Below are 23,379 nucleotides of genomic sequence, written 5' to 3'. Positions count from 1 at the left end.
AACTATAAAATCTAGGTAAGGACAATGTCTTAAGGAGATGTGTGCAGGAAGACGAATTTGTTACAATATTAGATGAAGCACACTCAAGGATAGCTAGAGGACATTTTGCTGGTGGGAAAATTACAGCTCGCAAGGTGCTTCAAGTAGGACTATGGTGGCCTACATTGTTTGGGGATGCCATAGAGTTTGTTAAAAGGTGTGAAGAGTGTCAGGGATTTGCCATTCCGCAAAAAAGGGACGGGATGCCACTCACCCCTCTTATTGTAAGACAACCTTTTAAGAAATGCGGAATTGATTTTGTTGGACCTATTAGTCCTACTGCGTATCCATCACAAGATCGATATGTGATCGTGGCCACAAACTATTTCACAAAATGGGTAGAGGCTAGAGCCTCTAAGTGAGCTGATGCACGAACAACAGCTAAGTTATTATATGGACAAATCACTTTGAGATTCGGTTGCCCATTAGAATTAGTTAGTGATCGCGGTCCACACTTTATTAATGAGGTGATTGATCACTTACTTGCTGGATTCCTTGTAGTCCACTGGAAGTCATCCCCTTATTACCCATAGGCTAATGGTCAAGCAGAGAGTACAAACAAGATTTTGTGTACTATCTTGACAAAAACATTAGAAGCAAGTTGAACGGATTAGGAACATAAGCTAACGGCATCTTTATGGGCATATCGAACATCGTATAAGGTAGTGACAAGATATACTCCCTTCCATCTAGTTTATAGTGTTAAAGCGATAATGCCTATGGAGTACCTAGTTCCAAGCCTGAGAATTGCAGTGCAAGAACGATTGACTGAGAATACATTAGCTAAAAGGCTAGTTGACTTAGAGAAACTTGATGAAACTCGACTAATTGCATCACATGGTCTTATGGTCAAAAAATTATGAATAAAACGTTGGCTCGACAATAACTTGAAACAAAAGGAACTAGAAACGAGGGACCTTGTCCTCATGTATGGTGTAGGAAGCACCAGAAAAAAGAGACTTAAGTATAGAGGATTAGGATCTTTCCGAGTTTCTGAAATCATACCTCAAGGGTCGGTTAGAATTGAAACAATTGAGGGTGTACAAATGGAGGGTTACGTCAATGGAAGTAAGCTTAAAAAATATTTTGGACCACTGACCCAAGAGATGCTCATGCAAGAGCATCTTTTAAAACAATGGAAGGATCTTGCAAAAGAAAAAACTAAGCAAGCTCAGGAAGAAGCTAAGGCAAGAGAGGCCAAGGCCAAATCGATACTCCAAAAGAGGGTATTACATGTGAACATGGCTTCACTCACCCTCCTTGATGAGGATGAGCTGGACATTGAGCCAGCATGGCTCAGGGTGACAGTCTTTACGACTAAAAGTCATACGACGAGCGTTGCATCAATAGATATGGGATCAAGTCATAATCTGATCTCATATGAAACATGGGTAGCTCTAGACAAAAAACCACACCTTAAGGCCACCAATGCACAAGTACGAAGTGTGCACAAGTACGAAGTGTGCACTTATGAACTACGAAAGCTAAGGAATTTCTAAGTGTTAATGTTTCCATCAGAAATAATCCCTTGGTTGGGAAGGTGTTTGTTATGCCTACAAGATCTATGGAGGAACAAATGATCCTATCTTGGATTTGTGCCAGTAATTGTAATATCCAATGTGAAAAGAGAACGGCACAATTGAACGAGGAAAACAATGTCATTTCCGTGCCCTTATGGAGCCCCATAAACAAAGGGAAGCAAGCTATGATTGAGGATATAGAAACACCAAGGATAGTAACAATAGCTCACGTACCAAAGAAGACATCAACCTCACAATCCATACACAAAAAACAGCCAAAGTCACCAGGTACTCAGCAGTGGATCCCTAAGGGTCAACTTGGAAACCATCTATATAATGATGCGAAGGGAGTAAATAAGGAATCAGGGAAAAAAGTTCAAAGTACAAACAAGGGATAGAGATGGTCTTCAAATGTTAGCCCCGGCAAAATTCCAAACAAAACCGCACTCCACAAGGTACTCTTAAGCAATGGATTCGAAAGGAATTGCTAGTGGCACAAGGCTATTACCAGGGCAATACAATAATATGGGTGCCCAAATCCCACCCAAAGCCCATCATTGCAAATACCTTCAAAAATAAAGAAAAGGACAGTAAGAGAAACCAAAGCCAAATCCTAGCTAAAACAAATGCTAGGAAAGCACAAACATTAGTGTGGAGAAAGAAGCCAATTCAATAGGATGGACTAAAGATAACAAACCCGCCACTTGTATCCACCACAATAGAGTTGGGCAATGTTATTGAGAAGAAAAAGGAAAAGGTTTAACAAATGGACACAGATACAAATCCCAATCAACAGGATTCAGTAGAAGCACTCTTCAGTTGGATGGAAGGAAAGATCAAACACTCTCACACGAAGTTAAAATGATTGCAAACAACAAATTCCTAGAAGTGCCAAAGTACCACCTTGGTTCCCTTGGCAATAAACAAATGGAAGTACAAAGGTATCCATTACTCAAAAATGGATACAAGGTAAAATGGGTTAAAATGAAAAATGATCATTCACTTCATCCAATCAACTTTTGAATGCATGATTGAGTGTTTAAGCATGAAAGGAATGTAGGGTATCAACCTTGCACACACTCTATACAAAATAGTTCATGTCATGAACTAGTTCCAAATGGTTCACATCGTGAACTGTCCAAAATAGTTCACACCATGGAGCAGTTCTTAATGGTTCATGCCTTGAAACGGTCACTTTTTCTTCAACCAATCATGGAAGGCCACATGGCATACTTCATTAAGGTAGACACCTAGTCCGATGACCGCGTCATAAAATCAAATTTCTTTCCCTTTTCATGCATTCTACATTTTTCATTCTCCATCACGTGTGTGATCCCCGAGCTTGCATCATATCCACGCTTTTGATTTTCGTCTGAACATCTGCCTGTGAAATCGACATATCTGAGTTAGGTGGGAGCTTGTGCCTTGCCTTCATGTTTTGTTTCCCTTTTTTGGGTTCTTTTCTTCTTAACATAATTGAAATTGTGTGAAGGAAATTCATATAAGCACAGTTTACTTAATTGCATAAGTGTGCTTTCCATATCTGCATAAACCTACATTTTCATCGTTTCACAAAACCCCGCAATCACATTTGTAACTCACAACCTACACTCTCATGGTACTACATTTTCACAAAATTTGATTGCTGCATCATGAGTGTTTTGTTCCCTTGACCTACACACTTCATAAACTACACTCTCAAATAGGGTATATGCACAAACAATTTCACGGGTTTACACCCTGCATTTTCACGAAAATATTGTTTCATGGGATTATACCCTGTATTTTCACAGAAATACTATTTCACAGGATTATACCCCGCACTTTCATGGAAAATAATTTCATGGGATTATACCCTGCACTTTCATGGAAATACTATTTCACAGGATTATACCCTACACTTTCATGGAAAACAATTTCACGGGATTATACCCTACACTTTCACAGAAAGACTATTTCGCAAGATTATACCCTGCATTTTCACGAAAATACTGTTTCACGGGATTATACCCTACACTTTCACAAAAAACAGTTTCACGGGATTATACCCTACACTTTCACAAAAAATAGTTTCATGGGATTATACCTTGCACTTTCACGAAAAACAGTTTCACGGGTTTACACCCTGCACTTTCACAAAAAACTATTTCATGGGTTCACACCCTGCACTTTCACGAAAAGATTGTTTCATAGTTTTAGGTTGTTTCACTGTTTTAACCTAACTCACAGAAAAACATCTCATGGCTTTATACCCTGTACTTTCACGGTTTTTACCCATCTAACAGGTTTTGTACCCTATCATCTCATGGTACATAAACTTGCACTTTCATGATGTGCACCTTCTCGCCTAGAAATTCATACCTCTTTATTTGCTCACACCACTAACACACTTCTCATCAAATATAACCTTACACACACTTCAAAAAAGAAGAAGAAGAAGAAGAAGATAAAACAACGAGGCATGTCACATGCTCTCACCAGTCATAGACTGACCTTTTTCTCATTCTTATAGATGTCAACCTCAGCTACCTCTGACCTAGAAGTCGAGGAAACTCTGGCAGCGGCACAAGCCAGTGCAATTGGATCACTAGTTATTAGCAGAAAGAAAAGACCCACAAGGGGCACAAAATTGAGCTATTTGGGTCAATATGCACAGGCGTTCCATGGCTCCATCATAAGCAAGGAAGTCTAGACTGCTTATGGAAAGATAGCTCTGCAATACCATAGCCCTGAGTGCTTGTAGATCTTAGAGGATGTAGAAGTCAAGGAAAAACTAGAGAAAGTTGGCCTAGGGCGGATGGCAGAATGTCTCCCCGAACCATTGATATAGAATTGTGTGTGTAGTACCTCAAGTCCTTAAGAGGGGAAAGGTGACTAAAGAAGATGGAACCACAGAATAGGTTTTAATCTCATAAGATTTGATACGGGAGGCCCTACCACCATCTCTTAAGATACACTCTTACATTACGAAAAGATGCCCCTACATGCCATGCTGAAGAAAAGTTCTTACAACTCCAACGGGGGGCTGAGTATGACAACATCAGAGATGAGGTGCCTACAATGCCACGTCCCTCATAATGCAAGTAAAGCCAGTGGACATGTACAACAGAGTTCCCCTTAATAGGATAGCCAAAGTACATGAAGAAAAAGAAGATGACTGGGCATATTATATCCATAGAGAAATGGAGAATTATCTAAAGGCACACCAGTCAAAGGCATGCAATCCGTACTTGATGACAAAGGTGTTGAATCATATAGCACAACAGCCTCTTCCAGATCTAGAACAAGAAGAACAAATGCAATTGGCAATACAGATAGCACTACCACCACTTACCTCTGAAGAAATGCAGGAAGGACAAGCCTTATTGATGGACACAAAGGAAATCATGAAGGAGCTCGAGAAAGGCAGAAGGAAGAAAACTGAAAGGAAGATGAGGGGAATAATGCATGATGTTGTAGAGGAAACATAGAGAATAGTAGCCCAGGAGATAGCATCTTACCAGGAAGTACTAGGGTAGCGAGAGAAGCAACTAGTTTCAGCTTATCAGCACCTCCACAGGGGACGGTCGCATAGACACATCAACAAACCCCACCTCCAAGTCTGGCACAATTGATTATCAAAAGCCTTTCCCCTCTTTGGAATATCAGATACACCTGCTTCCATTGAGTTGCATAAAGAGACTCAACAGGAAAAATTACCAGAAGAAGAGCACCAAAGCCACGAAGAAGCCACATCACTACAAGAAGGACTCCCCGAAGAATGACTGGATATAGGAAAGCGACAAATAATTGAGGAGACACCAAGCCCCAGCAAGAGGCAATGTTTGGATGATGTAGAAGGGATTCCAGAGACGTCCTTCCTTCTTCATAACATGGATTCTGACAAATTCCTTCATGAGACTGTGGAAGGCCTGGATAGTCTCTTATATAGTTGCCACACTCTGAATTGGAAGGATCAGTAGAAACAAGTGCTTCTCTTTGGGAACAAGAGTAGAGGGTGTGGCGATGCCATCTCCTTTTACCACTCATATGCTTCATGACAGAAACACAACACTATGAAAGCAAGTCCAGGATGCAACCAGTCAAGTTCAAACACTCCAAGAGCATCTAACAGCAGCAGAAGCAACACACAGAGATGTAATCCTAAAAAGCTTAAAGGTTGCCAAGGAGAAGGAAGTGAGATACCAAACACTCAAAAGTAATAATCTTGTTCTCAACCAAACCTTGGTACAAAGAATCAAGGAAAATATAGACTTGAAAGCACAAATGGAACAGGTAAAGGAACAGATTCAAAGAGAAGTGACACACAACAAATGGAATAGATTCAAAGAGAAGTGACACACAACAAGGAACAAGCAAGCATCTAGGCTCAACAGTAGGAGCTCTAGATTACCTTCTAGGCTAAGGAATAAGAGCTACAAGGCAACCTCAAATCAATATCCGAAGCCCTTAAGGATGCTGATCAAAGAGTGCTCCACCTTCAAACTCTACCCCAAGATACTCTTGAGCCATTTACTGATAAAATTATTCTTGAGTCTTTATTTGCTTTGTAGAATACAAGGGTTTAATCAAAGCACGGAATCCTCTACTCAATCCAAAGTTAATTTTCAAATTGTTAATGCAAATAACACCTTTTGAACCTACTCGTTCGACAGATCGTGTCAGAGGCCTATTTTGATGTTACTCCAATGAAGTAGCCATATGTACCATACCCTCTCCGAGAACCAAAGCCAAAATTAGAAGACTTATTGCCCTTGGTTGGAGAGGGAACATTATGGTCAAATGTGGCACGACATACAAAGCTGGAAAACCCACACTTGGCAGATCTACTTGAAATCAAAATTGTTACATTCACGATCAGTTATTGCTTTCGCAGGTGGAGAAAGGCAAATCAATCCATACACGAGGGGGATATACAGTCATTGTCACAAATGATGCCAACCCCAAACTGGAAGATTTTGGAATACAACCAGCATGGAGGAAAGAGTATCTGACTATTCCAGAATATAGTCATTAGTATATGTGTGTGCCACCAACATAGAGAGTGGACCCTTTGTATATGCCAGTCAAAAGAAGGTGGACACCATTGGAGCTCCGAGGCAAAGCAAAGGGATTCACATGTCTACTACAACTTTCCTTTATTCTTTCCAGCAACATTTACAAATATAGGATAGTAAAGCAAGCAGTTGTTGTTGACTCTTGGATACATGCACGGTACCGCATCCCCGACCCTGCCATCGTCGCTAGTGTCCGATTTTTAAAATTGATCATGGCCCTCATAGATCAACCTAAAGAAAGATATGATGGATATGATGTATGCTGATTAGCTGCTACAGTTTGACATGAATCAAGGCCCTAGTGATAGAGGCATGATGTTATATTATTATCGCCTAAGGTGTCTACCTGCCTACATGCATGTAACATTTGAAGATATGGTCGACACCGGGTTCTGGATATCATGTGCTCTGCATTCAAAAGAACCCTGAAAAAGCTTCAGTCATGCCGAAACTTCTATCGTCACACGAGTTTAGCGACCAAGTCTTTAGAACTTGGTGACAGTTCTAAGGACAGAACCTACATTAGATAGGGGGATGTTAATCCCATTTTGGATTAACAAATATGTTCCTCCATTTGAGGACATTGATAAGTATCATGCAAAGGCACTATAAAAGTTGTACATTATGAGATATTGGCCACCCAAGGTGTTAGTAAGTTTTGGGTACGCAAGTGTGAATAAGGGCCAATTGTATATAAGGCATTTTCTCACAATGAATGGACACAATCCCCCTTTGTGCTATGAGAGTTATTGCTTTTGTATTGAGAGAGAGTACTCTAGCACATGTGCCTTCTCTATACTTGTATGCTTGTGTGGAGGAGTGAGAGAGAGTGATTGCCTTGTGTGGTGGTGTGAGCGACTCTACGGTGATAGCGTGGAGGGTGGAGCTTGGAGGATTGGATCTTCTCAAGGGACACGAGCTCGAAGCATTGGTAAGTTCCCTACAACAGTTGTGCTCTATTTCTTCTTCCAAAGGTGAATGCATTGAGTTCCTTCTTGGAGGTGAGGTATCCCATAACAGGATATTATCTCATGTACCGATTGTGTTCCGGCATGCATAGATCTTTTTCCTATGATAAAAACATCCATATGTGTTGATGTAGCGGCCCATTGTTGTGAGCCAATGATGGCTAGAAATTCACAGTTCATTGATGGTTGTGTGAACAAGCCTCTTTCACCTTCTTCAAAGACTCTTCACACTTGGTTTGGTGATGCATCAATTGATGATAGTTATGGGCAGTATACACATGTGGATTGGCACTAAGTTTCTTGTGATGAATTATCTTTTCTTTGGGTTGATATGGAGTCATCCTCAAGAGATATTTATATGCATGAGATGATGGAGTCCATATGCATTATGGAGGTGGATGGTTTTTCTTTAGACAATACACCTTCTATTGATGCATGTATCTATGGGCATGATGACTCGGCAGTAGTGATAGATGCCTACGTTCACAAGAGGTTGGATAGTTGTGCATCTACTTTGTGTGATGCTCATGATGTGGACATATGTGATACTCATAGTGTGGACAGCTTGGCTTTTGGTATGCTTGTGGAAGGTGTTACACATGCATTGATTGGTGGGGGACAACCATGTTAGGGATTGACTTATGGATGCTTTAAAGGATGGTCAGTGGACTACATTCATGAATCTAATTTATGATGCTTTTCCAAGATCAGAGTGGAAAGTTTATGATTGTGAGCTCTATGAGATCGCTTCATGTGTGGATGTGTTATCGGAGTGTAGTGTTGATGGGGATTATGTTTATGATGGTCTTGAGGATTGTACCTTGGATAGGTGGGTAGATTACACATGTGCTGATGGTTATGCACATGATGATTTGACATGTATTGATTAGAGTGTTGTGCAGTACAGTGATGCCTTACTTACACACACCTATTGGATATGCTTCTTGTTTCCATGATATGTATGGCGACTCTCCTTATACATGGGACATTGACAGGTGCTCTGCTCATTGAATAGAGGATGACATAGAGAGAGAGTCATACCTATGGAGGGATTGCCAGATTATCATTGTACTACCATCTATCATGAGGATGGGGATGATTATGGTGATGCATGATTTATGCTTGATAGTGGAGATTTCCATACGTACAATGAGCATGTGTATTTGAATGATCACACCTATGCCCATACAGATGTCAGCTATGATGTGTGTATCTTTGGACTTTGTGGATGCCAACATGAGATGATGATTTATGCAATCGGGGCATTCATTTTTGGATGTGCTTCGTGCCATTTGGAGTGTGATTCTGATGGAGAGCACATGACTGTCTTCATCATAGATGATGACCCTTCACATTCTATTTGATCTTGGCAGTCATGTGGATCATCATTTTGGTAGATTATTAGCTGGAGCCTCCTTTAGTACATGTGGTTATGCATGTGTGCATATGGACCACCGGCTCTTTGGACTTCCATTTGATCTAGGAGACTGTGTGATGATCGAGGATGCATGGCTACATCATCTATTTGACCCAGGAAACATCATGTTTTACATCTTGGGAGTTGGTCCATGGAGTTTTCCATTCAATCTAGGTGGCTACGAGGACCTTTTGATGTTGACGTTATTTGACTCAACTCATTATATAGGATCATATGCTATTGGAACTTACTATGGTTTATGACTCCACACATTGTGGGTCGATTTTAGTTTGTTTTGCATGACCACCCTTCGATTTCAAGGACAAAATCATTGTAGGAGGGGATGGTTTGTAATGTAGGAAATTATGTGCATATGTAGGACGAGGGCCTAGGCACATGATATGGGGCATAGACTTAGGTTTATGGGTAGTCCATGTGTGAAAGGCCCTAGGAGTAAGTGACTATATGGGATAGTTTGTACACCTTTTTGATATCTTTGATACATGACCATATGGTTATCTCCTTGCCTTGAGCAAGCTTCCATGGTGAGCTTCTCTCTTCATGAGATTCTAAGATGGTGACCTACACCCTTGTTGTCTACTCCATGTGATGAGTGGGTGTTGCGCATAGCATTGCAATAGTAGTAGAAGGGTCAATGGCAGTTGGCGGAGTAGTCAACCCACAATGCACGACGTGAGCACCACCTCGGTTTCACATGTGTAGAGGTAGCGGACTGTAACCACTTTGGAGCCATTGCCAAGATCAAGAAAGCACAACTTAAAAAGAGTCATCAACTACTGCAGAAAAGAGAGAGATGGATGAGGAGAGTGTGCTGGCGTGTGTGTGTGTGTGTAGACTCATGGTCTATGTACTACAGTGTAGCCTTGTAAGCTTGCAATGTTAATTGATTGTCATGTCATGGAGCTTGTAATGTGTCAGAGTCTTACAAATGTCTTCTGTCTCACTTTGTAATACTTCTAGAATGGAACAAAATGCACACTTATTATTACTCTTCCTTTTTGTGTCAACTTTTACTCTGTAGTGAATGATTATGTTGTAGTTCTGCTCATGTGTACATGTTAAGTGAGAGCTGTGAGTGAGGAAGGGAGTGATGCATATTCACTGCACTCAAGCTTGCCCGGGAGAGAGAAGTCCGGAGCATTCCCCACAACCACTTTAGAATTGGTGTTTGAACCCTGAACCTCTGGCGCGCGGGAGTCTTCATGTCTCCCATGGCATTGCCTGACTAGTCTGCCACACCAGACTGTTATCTTGCCATTCCTCTAATAGGGAAATTAGCAGAATGGCAAGACAGTAATCTGGTGTGGCAGACTAGTCAGGCAATGCCATGGGAGACATGAAGACTCCCACCAGAGGTTCACGGTTCAAACACCAATTCTAAAGTGGTTGCAAGGAATGCTCCGAACTTCTCTATCATGGGAAGGCTTGAGTGGAGTGAATATGCATCACTCCCTTCCTCACTCAGCTCTCACTTAGCATGTACACATGAGCAGAACTACAACATAATCATTCACTATAGAGTAACAGTTGACACAAAAAGGAAGAGTAATAACAAGTGTGCCTTTTGTTCCAGAATTATTACAAAGTGAGACAGAAGACATTTGTAAGACTTTGACACATTACCAGCTCCATGACATGACAGTCAATTAACATTACAAGCTTACAAGGTTACACTGTAGTACACATACCATGAATCTACACATGCACATGCCAGCACACTCTCCTCATCCATCTCTCTCTTTTCTGTAGTAGTTGATCACTCTTTTTAAGTTGTGCTTTCTTGACCTTGGCAACGGCTCCAATGTGGCTACAGTCCCAGTCCACCACCTCTACACGTGTGACACCAAGGTGGTGCTCATGTCATGCGTTGTGGGTTGATTTCTCCACCAACTGCCCCACTGACCCTTCCGCTGCTATTGCATCGCAGGGGGCACAACACTTGGCACGCTCGATGAAAGAGCTTCTACTTCCAAAAACCAGTTCCCATGATAAATTTTTGCTTGAACTTGAAGAACATCTAAGGGGGAGTGTGATTCGGAATGTAAATTTCGTCAGTAGGTGGCACTTTTTTGAATCTTTTTCATCTTCTCTGCATGTTCTTCTGAACAACCGAGACCCGTGTCAGTAAGTATAGACTTTATTCTTTCTGCATTTTTAAAGTACTATGGTAACTCTATATCCGCCTTCAGCAATTCAGAAAACATTACATGACATGCTTCAAAGAATGGGTTGTCTATGCTGGCCCATGGAGCTGAGGAATTGTTGATTAGTCGGTCTTTTAGGTGTTCATTTTCTCTTTGAGTAAAGCTTGGTTGGCATCCTGCAGCTTCCAGACCTCAACCAGTAGTTCACCTCTTTCCTTTCTGGGCACACCAGGTGACAACATCTGTGTGTTTTCAGTGCTCAGCTCCGCATCTACTCTTACTTTTACATTCTCTGCATGGAGTCTGGAAATTTCCTCCTTTGCTTCCTTCAGCTTTAATTTCCATTGTAGCCTTGTTTTCTAGGTCTGTTGCACTTTTTCGGCTACTTGGCCGGCGCTTCTTCTATTTGCACCTCAAGGGTAGCTCTGTAACTTTCCTAGTCTCCAGGTCCTTCCTTCCGATCTGGTTTTCATTGCACTATTGCAATTCGACTTCTAGTGCATTCAACTCCTTGATGGCATCCATTTCAAATTTGAGCTTCTTTCCAACTTCTGCTTGTATTCCTTTTCTTGGTCTCTTGCCTTGTCCCTTTCCTGAAGTGCATCTCTTAATATATCTGCATACTCTTTTGTGGGTGTGGCCTCTTGCAACTCCTACTGCAATAACGTATTCCTTTCCACCAACTTCTTTGCTTCCTTCTCCCAATGTTCCACCTTCCAAGTGGTGGATTTTAGTGCCTGTATTAGACTCTAATCTTCATCTTCTGTTTGTTTTCCCGTTCTAGAGGTACCGGTTCTGGAACAAGGAATGCCGGAAAGAGAACCAGAGAGATGCTGATTGGTTGCAATCAAATGTAATGTCATTGTTTCTGGATAGACAAGTTCAGCTAAAGCAACTACTAGACTTATGCCCAAGGTTCAAAGCCAAGATCTTGTTAGTAGGCACTGAAGGACTTAGTAAAGAATTAAAGCACACGGTGGAGGAAGAGGCCCCGGAATGTGGCGATATACAAGTAGAAGAACCACCAATATCCAGAGATGATGAAGTGGCCAAAGTCACAATTCAACTCAACAATGTTCTCATTAATAATACAATACTGGATGGAGGATCTGGGGTGAATATGGTCACATAAGAAACCGCAATAGGTTTAGGCCTCAAGTGGGAACCCATTCAGTTCAACATAAGAATAGTTGACAACAAAATAGTGATGCCAAAGGGAATTATAAAAAATGTATCACTGAGAATCAAACAAGTTGACTTCAAGGTGAATCAAGTGGTAATCACCACAAAAAATCACACTGGGTCCTACCAAGTATTACTAGGAAGACACTGGCTAAGACATGGTAAGGTGAAGCAGGATTGGGGCAGAAACAAAATTACCATTTGAAAGGGAAAGTAGCAGGTGTGTGTTCACAGATACTAAGAGACCACTAAAACCTGCTCGGAGGCCAGTCCATGTTGAAACATACATGTCAGAAGGTTTTGACGATGATGATGAAACCAAAATACTCCGCGAACACCCAGACTTAGAACCATTGTACATGGTAAATGTGGAGGAAGCAATAAGGAAACACACTAAAACAAAGGTCGAAAACGTGGAAGTGGTTAAGGATCAATCAATGAAATCAAAAGCACATTTTGGGAAAGTAGAAAGCTCAAAGTTAAGCAAGACCCTACAGGAAAAAGCCATGGGAGAAATTAAGTGGGCTTGGAACTTGGAACAAGAAGAAGATATCCAGGAGATCCAGGATTGGGTAAAGAAGTAGAAAGAAAACCACGGAAACAAGGCAGCTAAGGTGAGTTCAAAAAAATTACAGGAAGTAAATCTAGGGGAAGGAAGAGAATCAAAGAATGTAAAGATCAACCTAGAACTGGAGGATGAATTCAAACAGGAGCTAGTATCACTCTGCTAAAGGAGTATCAAGGCATCTTTGCTTGGTCATATGAAGACATGGAGGGCATTGACCCTAAGTTCTTCCATCACAGCATTAATTTGAAAGAAGGAGCCATACCAGTCAGGAAATAGAGGTACAGAATGAACCCAAATATGCAAATAAGTAAAAGAAGAAATTGCAGGCTATTGAGGGTAGGTTTCATTGTACCTGTAGAAAAAGCTGCATGGATATATCCGATTGTAGTAGTCCCCAAAAAGAACATGAAGATTAGAATATGTGTGGATTATCACAAACTAAATGCAGCAACCAATTCAGATCCTTTTTCGCTCCCTTTCACGGACTCCTTGCTTGATGAGGTTGCCAAAAAAGAGATGTATTCCTTCTTAGATGGTTTCAGTGGATATAATCAAGTGAAGATGGCTCCGGAAGACCGGGAAAAGACTGCCTTTGTCACCAATGGGTGGTCTTTGTGGCAACTATCATGACATTTAGCTTGAAGAATGCACCAGCAACTTTCCAGAGAATGGTGTAGGAAATCTTCTATGACTACCTAACAGGTTTTATGAAAGCTTTTGTGGATGATTTCACTATGTCCGGGGATAAGGCTAAACACATTTATCACACTTAAGGTTATGTTTGTAGAGATGTAGGGACACAAGGCTGAAGTTGAATAATCCGAACAAGTGTGCAGTTGCAGTAAAATCCTAAACTCTGTTAGGACACATTTTGTCAGCCCAAGGATTGTCCATAGATCCAGCTAGGGTGGAGGCCATAACCAAAATGTCTGCTCCCCAGAACATAAAGCAGCTAGAAAGATTTCTTGGCAAAGTGAAATGGCATACAAGGTTTCTAAAATATTTGGCTCATGTAGCCTATCCGTTATATGCTCTAACAAAGAGGGATGCTAAATATGAATGGAGCCTAGAATGTGAGAGGGTATTTCACTGGGCTGAAGTGCATGGTGTCTTCTGCACCGGTAATGATCAATCCTGAATGGAATCTAATATTTCATGTTTATGTAGATGCCTCATGCAAGAGAAATAAAAAGGGCACATGCAGCCTATACATTATGCCAGCAAAAGGCTCTCACAAGAGCAGAAAGAAATGATAGTACAACAGAGCAAGAAGCCCTCTCCATGATCTTCGCCCGTGAATAAGTTCCGGCACTACCTTCTGGGAAACAAATTTGTTCTCCATGTGGATCATTAAGCTCTCATCTATCTGGTTAACAAAGCTTTCCTGGTAGGAAAAATGGCAAGATGGATTCTCCTACTTCAAGAATTCGAGTTCACCATTCGGAAAAGAAAATGCAATGGCAGACTTTCAATCTAGAGTAGATTCCAGAGAACCTACTCTGGAGGGTGTAGAGGATCAGCTTCCAAATGCCAACTTGTTCACAGTTACATCATCCAGAGTAGAGGAAGACTGGTACTATGACATGATGTAGTTTTTGAAAGATGGGTCTTTTTAGGAAGGATATAGGATATACTATTGATAGGAAGAAGAGAATAGCCATAAGAAGCAAAAATTTCACAATGATCATCGGGCAACTCTACAAAGGAAGCATTGATCAAATTATTCCAAGATGCATTCCGGATCATGAACAGCCAGTAGTGCTAAGGGAAGCACACTGCGACATCACTGGAGGACACATGGGTGGTGAAATAATAGCTTGGAAAATTTTACAAGAAGGCCTATGGTGGCCAACTATCATGAGAAATGCCAACATGGAAGCAAGGAACTATGATGTCTCTCAGGGGATGGGCCACCAACCTGAAAATTTCAATAGGATTCCCATCACACCCATACTGCCCCTAACACCATTCATGAAGTGGGGATTGGATTTTTTTGGACCTATCAAACCACCCACAAAAAGCAGCAGATGTTAATACATCATCGTGGTGGAAACAGAAAGTGGCCAAAAGCCAAGGCTATGAAAAGCAACTCCGCAGAAGAGGTGGTGAAGTTCCTCTTCAAAGACATTATTGCAAGGCACGGGTTGCCAGTAGTAATAGTCAATGATCAAGGATCACATTTTATGAACAAGGTGATGAAGGGATTAATGGAAAGATACTTGATTAATCACAAGAAGTCCTCGCCTTCCTATCCACAATACAACGGTCAGGCGGACCTCACCAACAAGGTGCTTACCAAGATTTTGAAGAAGATCATAAATGCAAACAAGAATGATTAGGACCAGAAGCTAGATACTACCCTATGGGCATTCTAGACATCATTTGAAGGTCTCTCTACTGGGGGCAAATGCCATTCAAAATGGTTTATGGTTTGGAAGCAGTCATGCCAATGGTATATGTGATACCCAGTCTTAAAATAGCAATTCAAGAGAAGCTTCCAATGAAAGAATCTCGGGATCATAGAATACAGGAGCTCCTAGCCTTAGAAGAAGGAAGACAAATTAGCTCCTTGAAAGCAGAAATAGTGCAACGAAGAAGGAAGGCTTGGACAGACAGACATCTCAAGCATAGAATTTTTGAAAAAGGCGACTCTGTGTTAGTTTACAATGCCAAACTGGGACCCCATTCAGGGAAATTCAAGATTAGGTGGATAGGACTATTCAAAGTGAAAGACGTGGTCAGCCAAAATTCTTTTTCCCTAGAGAACTTGGATGGTACACCCTTCCCGAAAACGGTCAATGGTTTGAGGATAAGGAAGTACAAAGGCCATCTAGTGGAAGTCCCACCAGAAGGAGAAGAAGCAGAAGATCAAGAGACAATCTGAGGCATCTTTTGGTGGCATGATTTCATTAGTAGAAGCCAATGCAGAAGATCATATAAATCTCAAGACTGCGGAAGAGTGGTCAGTCTGCAAGAATCATCAAACCACTAAATCCCTAGGTAATGCAACAAATCACAGCCTGAATGACAAAAGAGCAAGTGACCAGACATGTGCCAGCCCGAGCCATGTAGATGATTGCATTAAGGACAAGTTTCATAGATGATTGCATTAAGGACAAGTTTCATAGCATCATTAAATATTCACTCTCAATGATAGGGTGAGAAAATGGTGAAAACGCCTTAATTCCATTAAACCGAGGTGGCGGCCATGACGTAAATCAAAGGTCACATCACATCGAAAATAGGAAAGCTGAAAATGACAATACCCCAAAAAAGGAAGCCAAGAAGAGGAAACATCGGCAAAAAGAGCACAAACACTCGCTTTCTCATTATGCACTCTCGCTTGAACCAATCTCAACCATCTGTAGCATTCTTCCAGACAATAACACCATGCTGAAAATCAACAAAACGCTCAGGTCTGACAAAAAACCAAAGAAAAGCCTAAGCATGCCCATGTTCATACCAGACCTAAGGAAGCAGGAGCATTAAGAATGGGCAAAAAGGTGCGAGTTTGAAAAACTTCTCGACTAATAGTGGGAGGAGCTGCAGGACCCAGAAGATGGAGAGAATCTCATCAATCAGTTTCTTGGAAACCAACACTGTGCATGTGGAGGGGAAGAAGCCAATAAAAATTTCAGAAAACGCAGTGCACCATGCACTAGGTCTGCTCATTGATGGCGCTCTGGATACTAGCATGAAGCTAAGGGTAGATGAAGAGATCCCTAAGACAGGTAACATGCACCAGGTGAAAGATGTAGTAGACAAAACCCGGCAGGAGCAATTTGTCTTCTTCTTATAGAACATCATGTTCATGGTGGGAAAGCCAGAGGACATGTCCAATAAAAATTACAGATTTCTCAGAGCAGTGAAAGCGAGTGAAAAGATAAACTAGGTGGCAATCTACAAGGAGAATTTGGCTAAGAGGGCAGCCACGTGGGCAAAGGAAAAGCATCCCACCATGGTTCATGTGCACTTAAGGGCAATCGCTCAAGCAACAAGATTTGTAGACCGACAAATAGGAGATGTCTCAGACAAACAAAAATACAAGGAAGCCATAGGATCTTCAAAAGCACCCAAGGTAACATTCAGCTCATTTGAGGACGATGTGGATGATGAGGAGGAGTGGCAAAATATTGCCCAAAAAGCAAGTAAAAAGAGGAAAATAGAGTTGATGAAGAACTGTTGCCTGACTCGAAAGAGGTCAAGAAACAGAAGGCTGAAGAAGAAGAAAGGAAAAAAGAACTAGAGGAGAAGAAAAAGGAAGGGGAACAACAGAAAAAGAAGGAAGAAGCAGCCCAAAAAGGGAAAATGCTTGCCATGATAGAGCTCATCATACCAATAGAATTGCAACCATGGGTAACCGCACTACACAGAAGACACAAGAAGCGCCAAGTCACCGGGACAAATTACCCAGAAATTTAGAAGCAAAACTCCCCACCCAGAAACTTCACAGGGACAAGGGGTTGCTAACTATGGTTCAGAAGATCCTCTCACATACTCTCTCTACAATAGAGGAATATGAAACAAAGACTTGGAGTACCATCACTGCACTTAACCAGAAGTAGCATGGTATGCTAATGAGTGCCACAAACAAGACCAAGGAGGTAGAGCTCAAGTCATAATCAATGGTGTAACAAAATGAGGAGTTGCAGAAGAAGATAGCCATGGCGGAAAAGTCACTGGTGGACCAAAAGGAATTGAGTGAAGGAAAGATCATACCCCCTACCAATGACAGGCAATTACTCCAATCGTAGATAGGAAGGCTACGAGCAGAGTTGAAAGAGGCCAGGAAGCTTCAAGGTCTGAAGAACGAGGTGCTTATAGTATAACAGCATAATTTGGTTGTAGCTTAGTCAGGGGCACAAGCCCTAAAGAACCCGAAAGAAGAAGAAGTTATGTGTCTTCCGCTGGATGCTAAAGCAGCAGTAATTAGAAGAACAGCGAAGGCCAGATTAAGTAGAGCACGGGATCAAGCGCTGTAAGCTCTGGTGGAGATCCAAGAACAAATGTCTTGCAAGCCCCAACAGGTCATCCATAACCTGGAGGATAACAATGATAATGATGGGGAGCAACAACAAACACACCAACACCAATAGCAACACCAACAATATCTGCAGGGATTTCTCTTGCGTCGTCCTTCTTTTGCTTGCCTTGCCTTTTTTCTATTTCATTTGCAGTTTGGATTCTCACTTTTTCCTTCTGTTCCCAATCCACAATTGCCTTTTAGTGGCTTTTTGGTGAGTCTTGACCATCAATCGGAGTTATCACCACCTTAGATTTGTTTGCCTTAGCCCTTGTTACTCCTAGGCACCTCCAATTGCATGTCTTCTGCATGCATCATGTTGGCACTTGGCGGATTCTCCTTGAGCTGCATCAATTCTGCTTGTCTTTCTTCGACATGCTTTTTCTTCATAGCACATTTCGCTTTGGTATGTCTGGGGGGCTGTTGGCAATAATAGCATGTGAAGTTAGTGGTTCCTCCGGAACTTCCTTGGCTTCTTCCGCTCCCTCTTTATTATTCACCATGGGAGCTCTATTTTTCATGTTGTACCTACATTTCCATGTACTGTGGTTGTACATGTTATAGATTGAACCAGTTGGAGGTATCAAGCATTCCTCTTTGAGGTGGTCTTCTTGTTTGCATTGTGAGTAGAACACATTTTTTCGGAAATCTGCTCCTTTACCCTTTTTCATTTCTTGTACGAGCTACTTTACCTGCTGCTTTAATTCTCTGAAACTTGCCTATACCTTTCCGGACTTCTTCTTTTTTTCTTTCTTTTTTGCTACTACAACCGGAGTGTCTTGTGAAGAGTCGCTTGAATTGTCCTCTTCGATGGTTCCTAGGCTTCCTTTTTTGTCTCCTTTCTCGACTTCTTTTTTTTTTTGGCCTTTTGGCTAACTCCACCAATTCCTCAAATTCTTCTTCAGTTTCTTCTTACTTTATGTTGATCGTTGCATGAATGTCCGGCTTAAGCCCTTGGACAAACTAGCTAGCAATAATTTGCATCGAGGGTCGAATATGCTCTCTATCACTCTCTGCCTCAAGCTTAAGCTTCGTTGCATAAGCTTCTTGATGACAAAAGGGCATACCTAAAATGATATCACTGGTGTGTAGTGGTGCAATTAAGAAATCTCGTTTGTCTTTTTAAGCACCAATAACAATCTCTGGTTGCCTAATTTCCTTAGTACCATTGTTACGTGTACCTTGAAATGTAGATTTAAACTTATAAAGTGATGGGTGTGTCTCTAATTGTTGCAACTTCTTAACAACATGTTCCGAAATAAAATCATGTGTACTACCATCATCATGCAACACATTAATATCACGATTATTAATTTTACCCTTCATTTTAAGCAAAGAATAACACGAAATAGGGTTACATGACATATTATTTTTGTCTGGGTTACCATCCTCATGTAGCATATCTTCGAACCAATTTGGAGCGTAGTCACCATTGTTGTTGGGTACCTCTTCGATGTTCTGAAGTTGATCAGTTGGTGGTTTGACATTCTTAACATTGAGTAGCAAAGTGGCTTGGTTGGTTGCACTTGTGTAGCATGTATAAGTGTTGTGACTAATAGGCTTGGGTTGAGATACATTGCTTTGATCATTAATAGTCTTTACATTTTGATTGGAATTTGTGCATGCATTGCCTAAGGCTTTCTATTTGCATTAAAATTTTCAAAAGAGCGTGGTTCAGTAGGAGTACCAATAATGATGAGGGAAGGGTGGTCGATTATTGCTAAACCCAAGGTTGGTCTAGAGGTATTGAATTGATGAGGGGGTTTGTGTAAACCTCTTTTGCGTTCTGCATCATGAGCTAAAGAAATAGCTTCATCAAGTGAAGTAGGTTTGAACATGTTTACCTTTTCTTGAATATTCTCTTCGACACCTGATTTTTGTAACGACATTGAATTATATCTTTAAGAACTTTTTCAAGTATACGGAGTTGGAAGTAGAGTTTGCCAATATTTCTCCGTGTATTGTGGTAGTGTCTCACAATCGGCGGCGGCGGACATCGTCAAAGTATCTAATGCACGACATGCTTGGAGAGTAAATTGGGCTAGCAAAAAGCTTGACTTCACTTTACGTCAAAATTCCACCCAAGTAGTTGGTTTGTCATAGCTTTTATGGAGAACATTCTACCATAACGATGCACGATCAACCATGTGGTTGGCTGTACATTTCATCTTATCCCCTTCTGAAAAGATCTCCTCAGAAAAATGATCATCCAATCAACTTAACCATGAAAGCACAAGTTTTGCCATCATATTTGATAAAAGACAAAGTATGACGGCTAATCTTACTGTCCTTTTTTGTTTGTTGAGCATCGAAAGTAGCGTTGATGATTTTGGTGATGCATGCATCTTTAGAAGGTGGAGTAGAAATTTTATTACTGTTACTTAAGGACAAGGCTTTTTTGTTGTTCATCTTGAAGTAGTTGCTTGAGAAGTTGAATACGATCCTCAAAAGTTGGTGGTGGAAGTGGAGAGTTTGTAAATCCACCATCTCGAGCATTGACATCTTCATTGGTAGTGTTGTCGTTGATGGGTTGGTTGAAATCGACTCCCGAATCCATGAGTTTGAAATGAAGAGGCTTGAATTGGTTGGGTTAGGTGGCTGGAATTCTACTTAGTTTCTTGCAAAAACTCTCGAAAATTTTCAAAAATTTTCTAGGAATTTTTCTGTAATTTTCTGAGAATTTTGTTGGAAGGTTATTGCCTGACCGTCTACATACCACATGCATAGTGCTAGGAGAAATGAGATCATACATAAATAATAAAAGAATAGGACCATTATAATCCCTCTTCCACCAATGTTCGTGGCTTGGAAGGGTTTAGAGTGGTGGAGGTTAAGCGCGTAGTGACGTGAACACTACTGGGATGGGTGTGACCTCCTGGGAAGTGGCCCCCAATTTCCAACAAAATTTTAGACTCAAAAAATAGAATTTTTAATAAAAGAACGAGTTACGGAAGGATAAAAATAAATTTTGAATTCTAAAAAACTGGAAGAAATCTGTAGAAACTCAGTTGGTTTTTTTGAACTTTCAAGTTGAGATCCAAAAGTGTGCATTAGTATAAGCCACATACAGCGTTAATGTGAACACTGGAGGCCCGCCCGTGACACACCGAGAGGGCGGCTCAAAGGGCACCTCCTTTCACATGGGAAAATGTTGGGTCCTTATCGGTGTGCTGCCCGACGCTACATTGCGCGCGCGACAGGCTCCTCCCCTTCATCATCAGAGGTATTTTTCCTCAGGTCTTCCTTCCCGTATGATTTGTTTGGGTTGTAATTATGCCCTTTATTATCCTGTTCAGGAAATTCGCGGATTTTTCTAGGGTTTCACAGTGCTTTTTTTCTCTATGTATGATTTCCTAGCAGTTTTTGATTGATTTAGGGTTCTCTAGTATTCTCTTTGATTTAGGGTTTCAAGGTGTGTTCTGTTTCACAGTAGCTTCCTCGTCCCGTGGCCTTCTTGTCTCGTGAGTGTGATCTTGTTGTTTCCTCAGATTTTGGTTTTTTTCAGAGCCTGATCTTCATGAGGAACCTTCAAAGTGTTAGTAGAAGAGCCTCGGCTGCACTGAATTTCTGCAAAAATTCTTACCCTAACTATCCTAGCAGACTGCTCAGCACCCAAGCAGCCAGCGCGGCAGCTCCGCCGCCCCCTCCCCCTCCTCCACCACCAGAGAAAACCCATTTTGGTAATTTGAAGGATGAGGACCGTATTTTCACAAATGTCTATGGAAAACACGACCCTTTTCTGAAAGGAGCCTTGGCACGTGGAGATTGGTATAGAACAAAGGATCTAGTGCTCAAGGGAGCCGACTGGATCATCAATGAAATGAAAAGATCTGGGCTCAGAGGTCGTGGTGGTGCCGGATTTCCCTCCGGGCTGAAATGGTCCTTCATGCCAAAGGTCTCTGACGGTCGCCCTTCTTACTTGGTCGTGAATGCTGATGAAAGTGAGCCTGGCACTTGTAAAGATCGTGAAATCATGAGACATGACCCTCATAAGCTTGTGGAGGGTTGCCTGATAGCAGGCGTTGCCATGCGTGCGCGGGCGGCCTACATTTACATTCGTGGAGAGTATGTCAACGAGAGATTAAACTTGCAGAAAGCTGTTAAGGAAGCTTATGAGGCTGGCTTGATTGGGAAGAATGCTTGTGGAACTGGTTATGATTATGATGTGCATGTCCATTATGGGGCAGGTGCTTACATTTGTGGAGAGGAGACTGCACTGCTTGAGAGCTTGGAAGGCAAACAAGGGAAGCCTCGTCTAAAGCCTCCTTTTCCAGCAAATACAGGATTATATGGTTGCCCTAGCACAGTGACCAATGTAGAGACGGTGGCTGTCTCCCCAACCATTCTCAGAAGAGGTCCAGAGTGGTTTGCAAGCTTTGGGCGCAAAAATAATTCAGGGACAAAGCTGTTTTGCATTTCAGGGCATGTCAACACTCCCTGTACAGTGGAAGAGGAAATGAGCATTCCCCTCAGAGAGCTTATTGAGAGGCATGCTGGAGGCATTAGAGGTGGCTGGGACAACCTTTTGGCCATCATTCCTGGGGGATCTTCAGTACCTCTTATTCCCAAAAGTGTTTGCGATGACATCTTGATGGACTTTGATGCCCTTAAAGCTGCACAAACTGGGCTGGGTACAGCTGCCGTCATTGTGATGGACAAGTCAACTGATGTGGTTGATGCTATCGCTCGTCTCTCTTACTTCTATAAGCACGAGAGCTGTGGACAATGCACACCTTGCAGGGAGGGCACTGGATGGCTGTGGATGATGATGGAAAGGATGAAGGCTGGAAAAGCAGTAATTGAAGAAATTGATACCTTGTGGGAGTTGACAAAGCAGATTGAGGGGCATACAATCTGTGCACTGGGTGATGCTGCCGCTTGGCCAGTGCAGGGCTTGATTAGGCATTTCAGACCAGAAATGGAAAGAAGAATACGTGAACGGGCTGCACAAGAGTTGGAGGTTCCATTGGAGGCTACTGGGTAGCAGACATGTATGTTCTGCTTGACAGCTCCAAACAAGCAGGGAAGCTGCTTGCAATAAATGTGAAGTAAGAGAACGTTATTTGGGTTGTCTTTGTTGCAAATACAGCCTTTCTGAAGAAGTTGTTTGTGCGGTTTTCTGCAAAGTAAGAAATTATACTTCCACAATTTCTATTTATTTATTGCCAAGAAGCCAGATTCAGCCCAAGCTTGGCTTTATGTGTTTTCCCTTTCATGTATGTATTTTCAGGTGTCTCATGCTGCATGCAGGCTTTTCTTGTTTTCAACCGGTGTACTGGGAAATGAGTTTAACCGTCAGCAAGCTGCCATCTACATATAAGAGTCTCATAGAAACATTGTCTTAGGCGAAATGTGCATCATAACTCCTGGATTTACTTTTTGATGTTGATTGTTCTGCCATCAGCTTATTATTTTTTTGAAGTTGCATGATACTTGAGCT

The 23,379-nt window shown here is 41.7% G+C and overlaps 1 protein-coding gene across 2 annotated transcripts; it reads left to right on the top strand.

Annotated features, from left to right (window-relative positions):
- Window positions 1–21,022: 21,022 nt before the first annotated feature.
- On the top strand, window positions 21,023–23,127 carry LOC147621252 (NADH dehydrogenase [ubiquinone] flavoprotein 1, mitochondrial-like). Of its 2 annotated transcripts, none has more exons than XM_086823960.1 (2): window positions 21,023–21,162; window positions 21,428–23,127. In XM_086823960.1, the coding sequence occupies exon 2, from the start codon at window positions 21,457–21,459 to the stop codon at window positions 22,921–22,923; it is 1,467 nt and encodes a 488-aa protein (XP_086680086.1). In that variant the 5' UTR covers window positions 21,023–21,162; window positions 21,428–21,456; the 3' UTR covers window positions 22,924–23,127. The 2 variants fall into 2 exon arrangements, with proteins under 2 accessions (XP_086680086.1, XP_086680085.1); XM_086823959.1 differs by having other exon boundaries at window positions 21,030–21,162; window positions 21,445–23,127.
- Window positions 23,128–23,379: the final 252 nt, after the last annotated feature.

Source organism: Cibotium barometz, chromosome 30 (genome assembly GCF_041138505.1).
Source record: "Cibotium barometz isolate CiBa-2024 chromosome 30, ASM4113850v1, whole genome shotgun sequence".
In the NCBI taxonomy this organism is placed as follows: domain Eukaryota; kingdom Viridiplantae; phylum Streptophyta; class Polypodiopsida; order Cyatheales; family Cibotiaceae; genus Cibotium; species Cibotium barometz.
The sequence above is the reverse complement of the archived record's forward strand: the minus strand, read 5'-3'. Positions and strand labels throughout refer to the sequence as shown.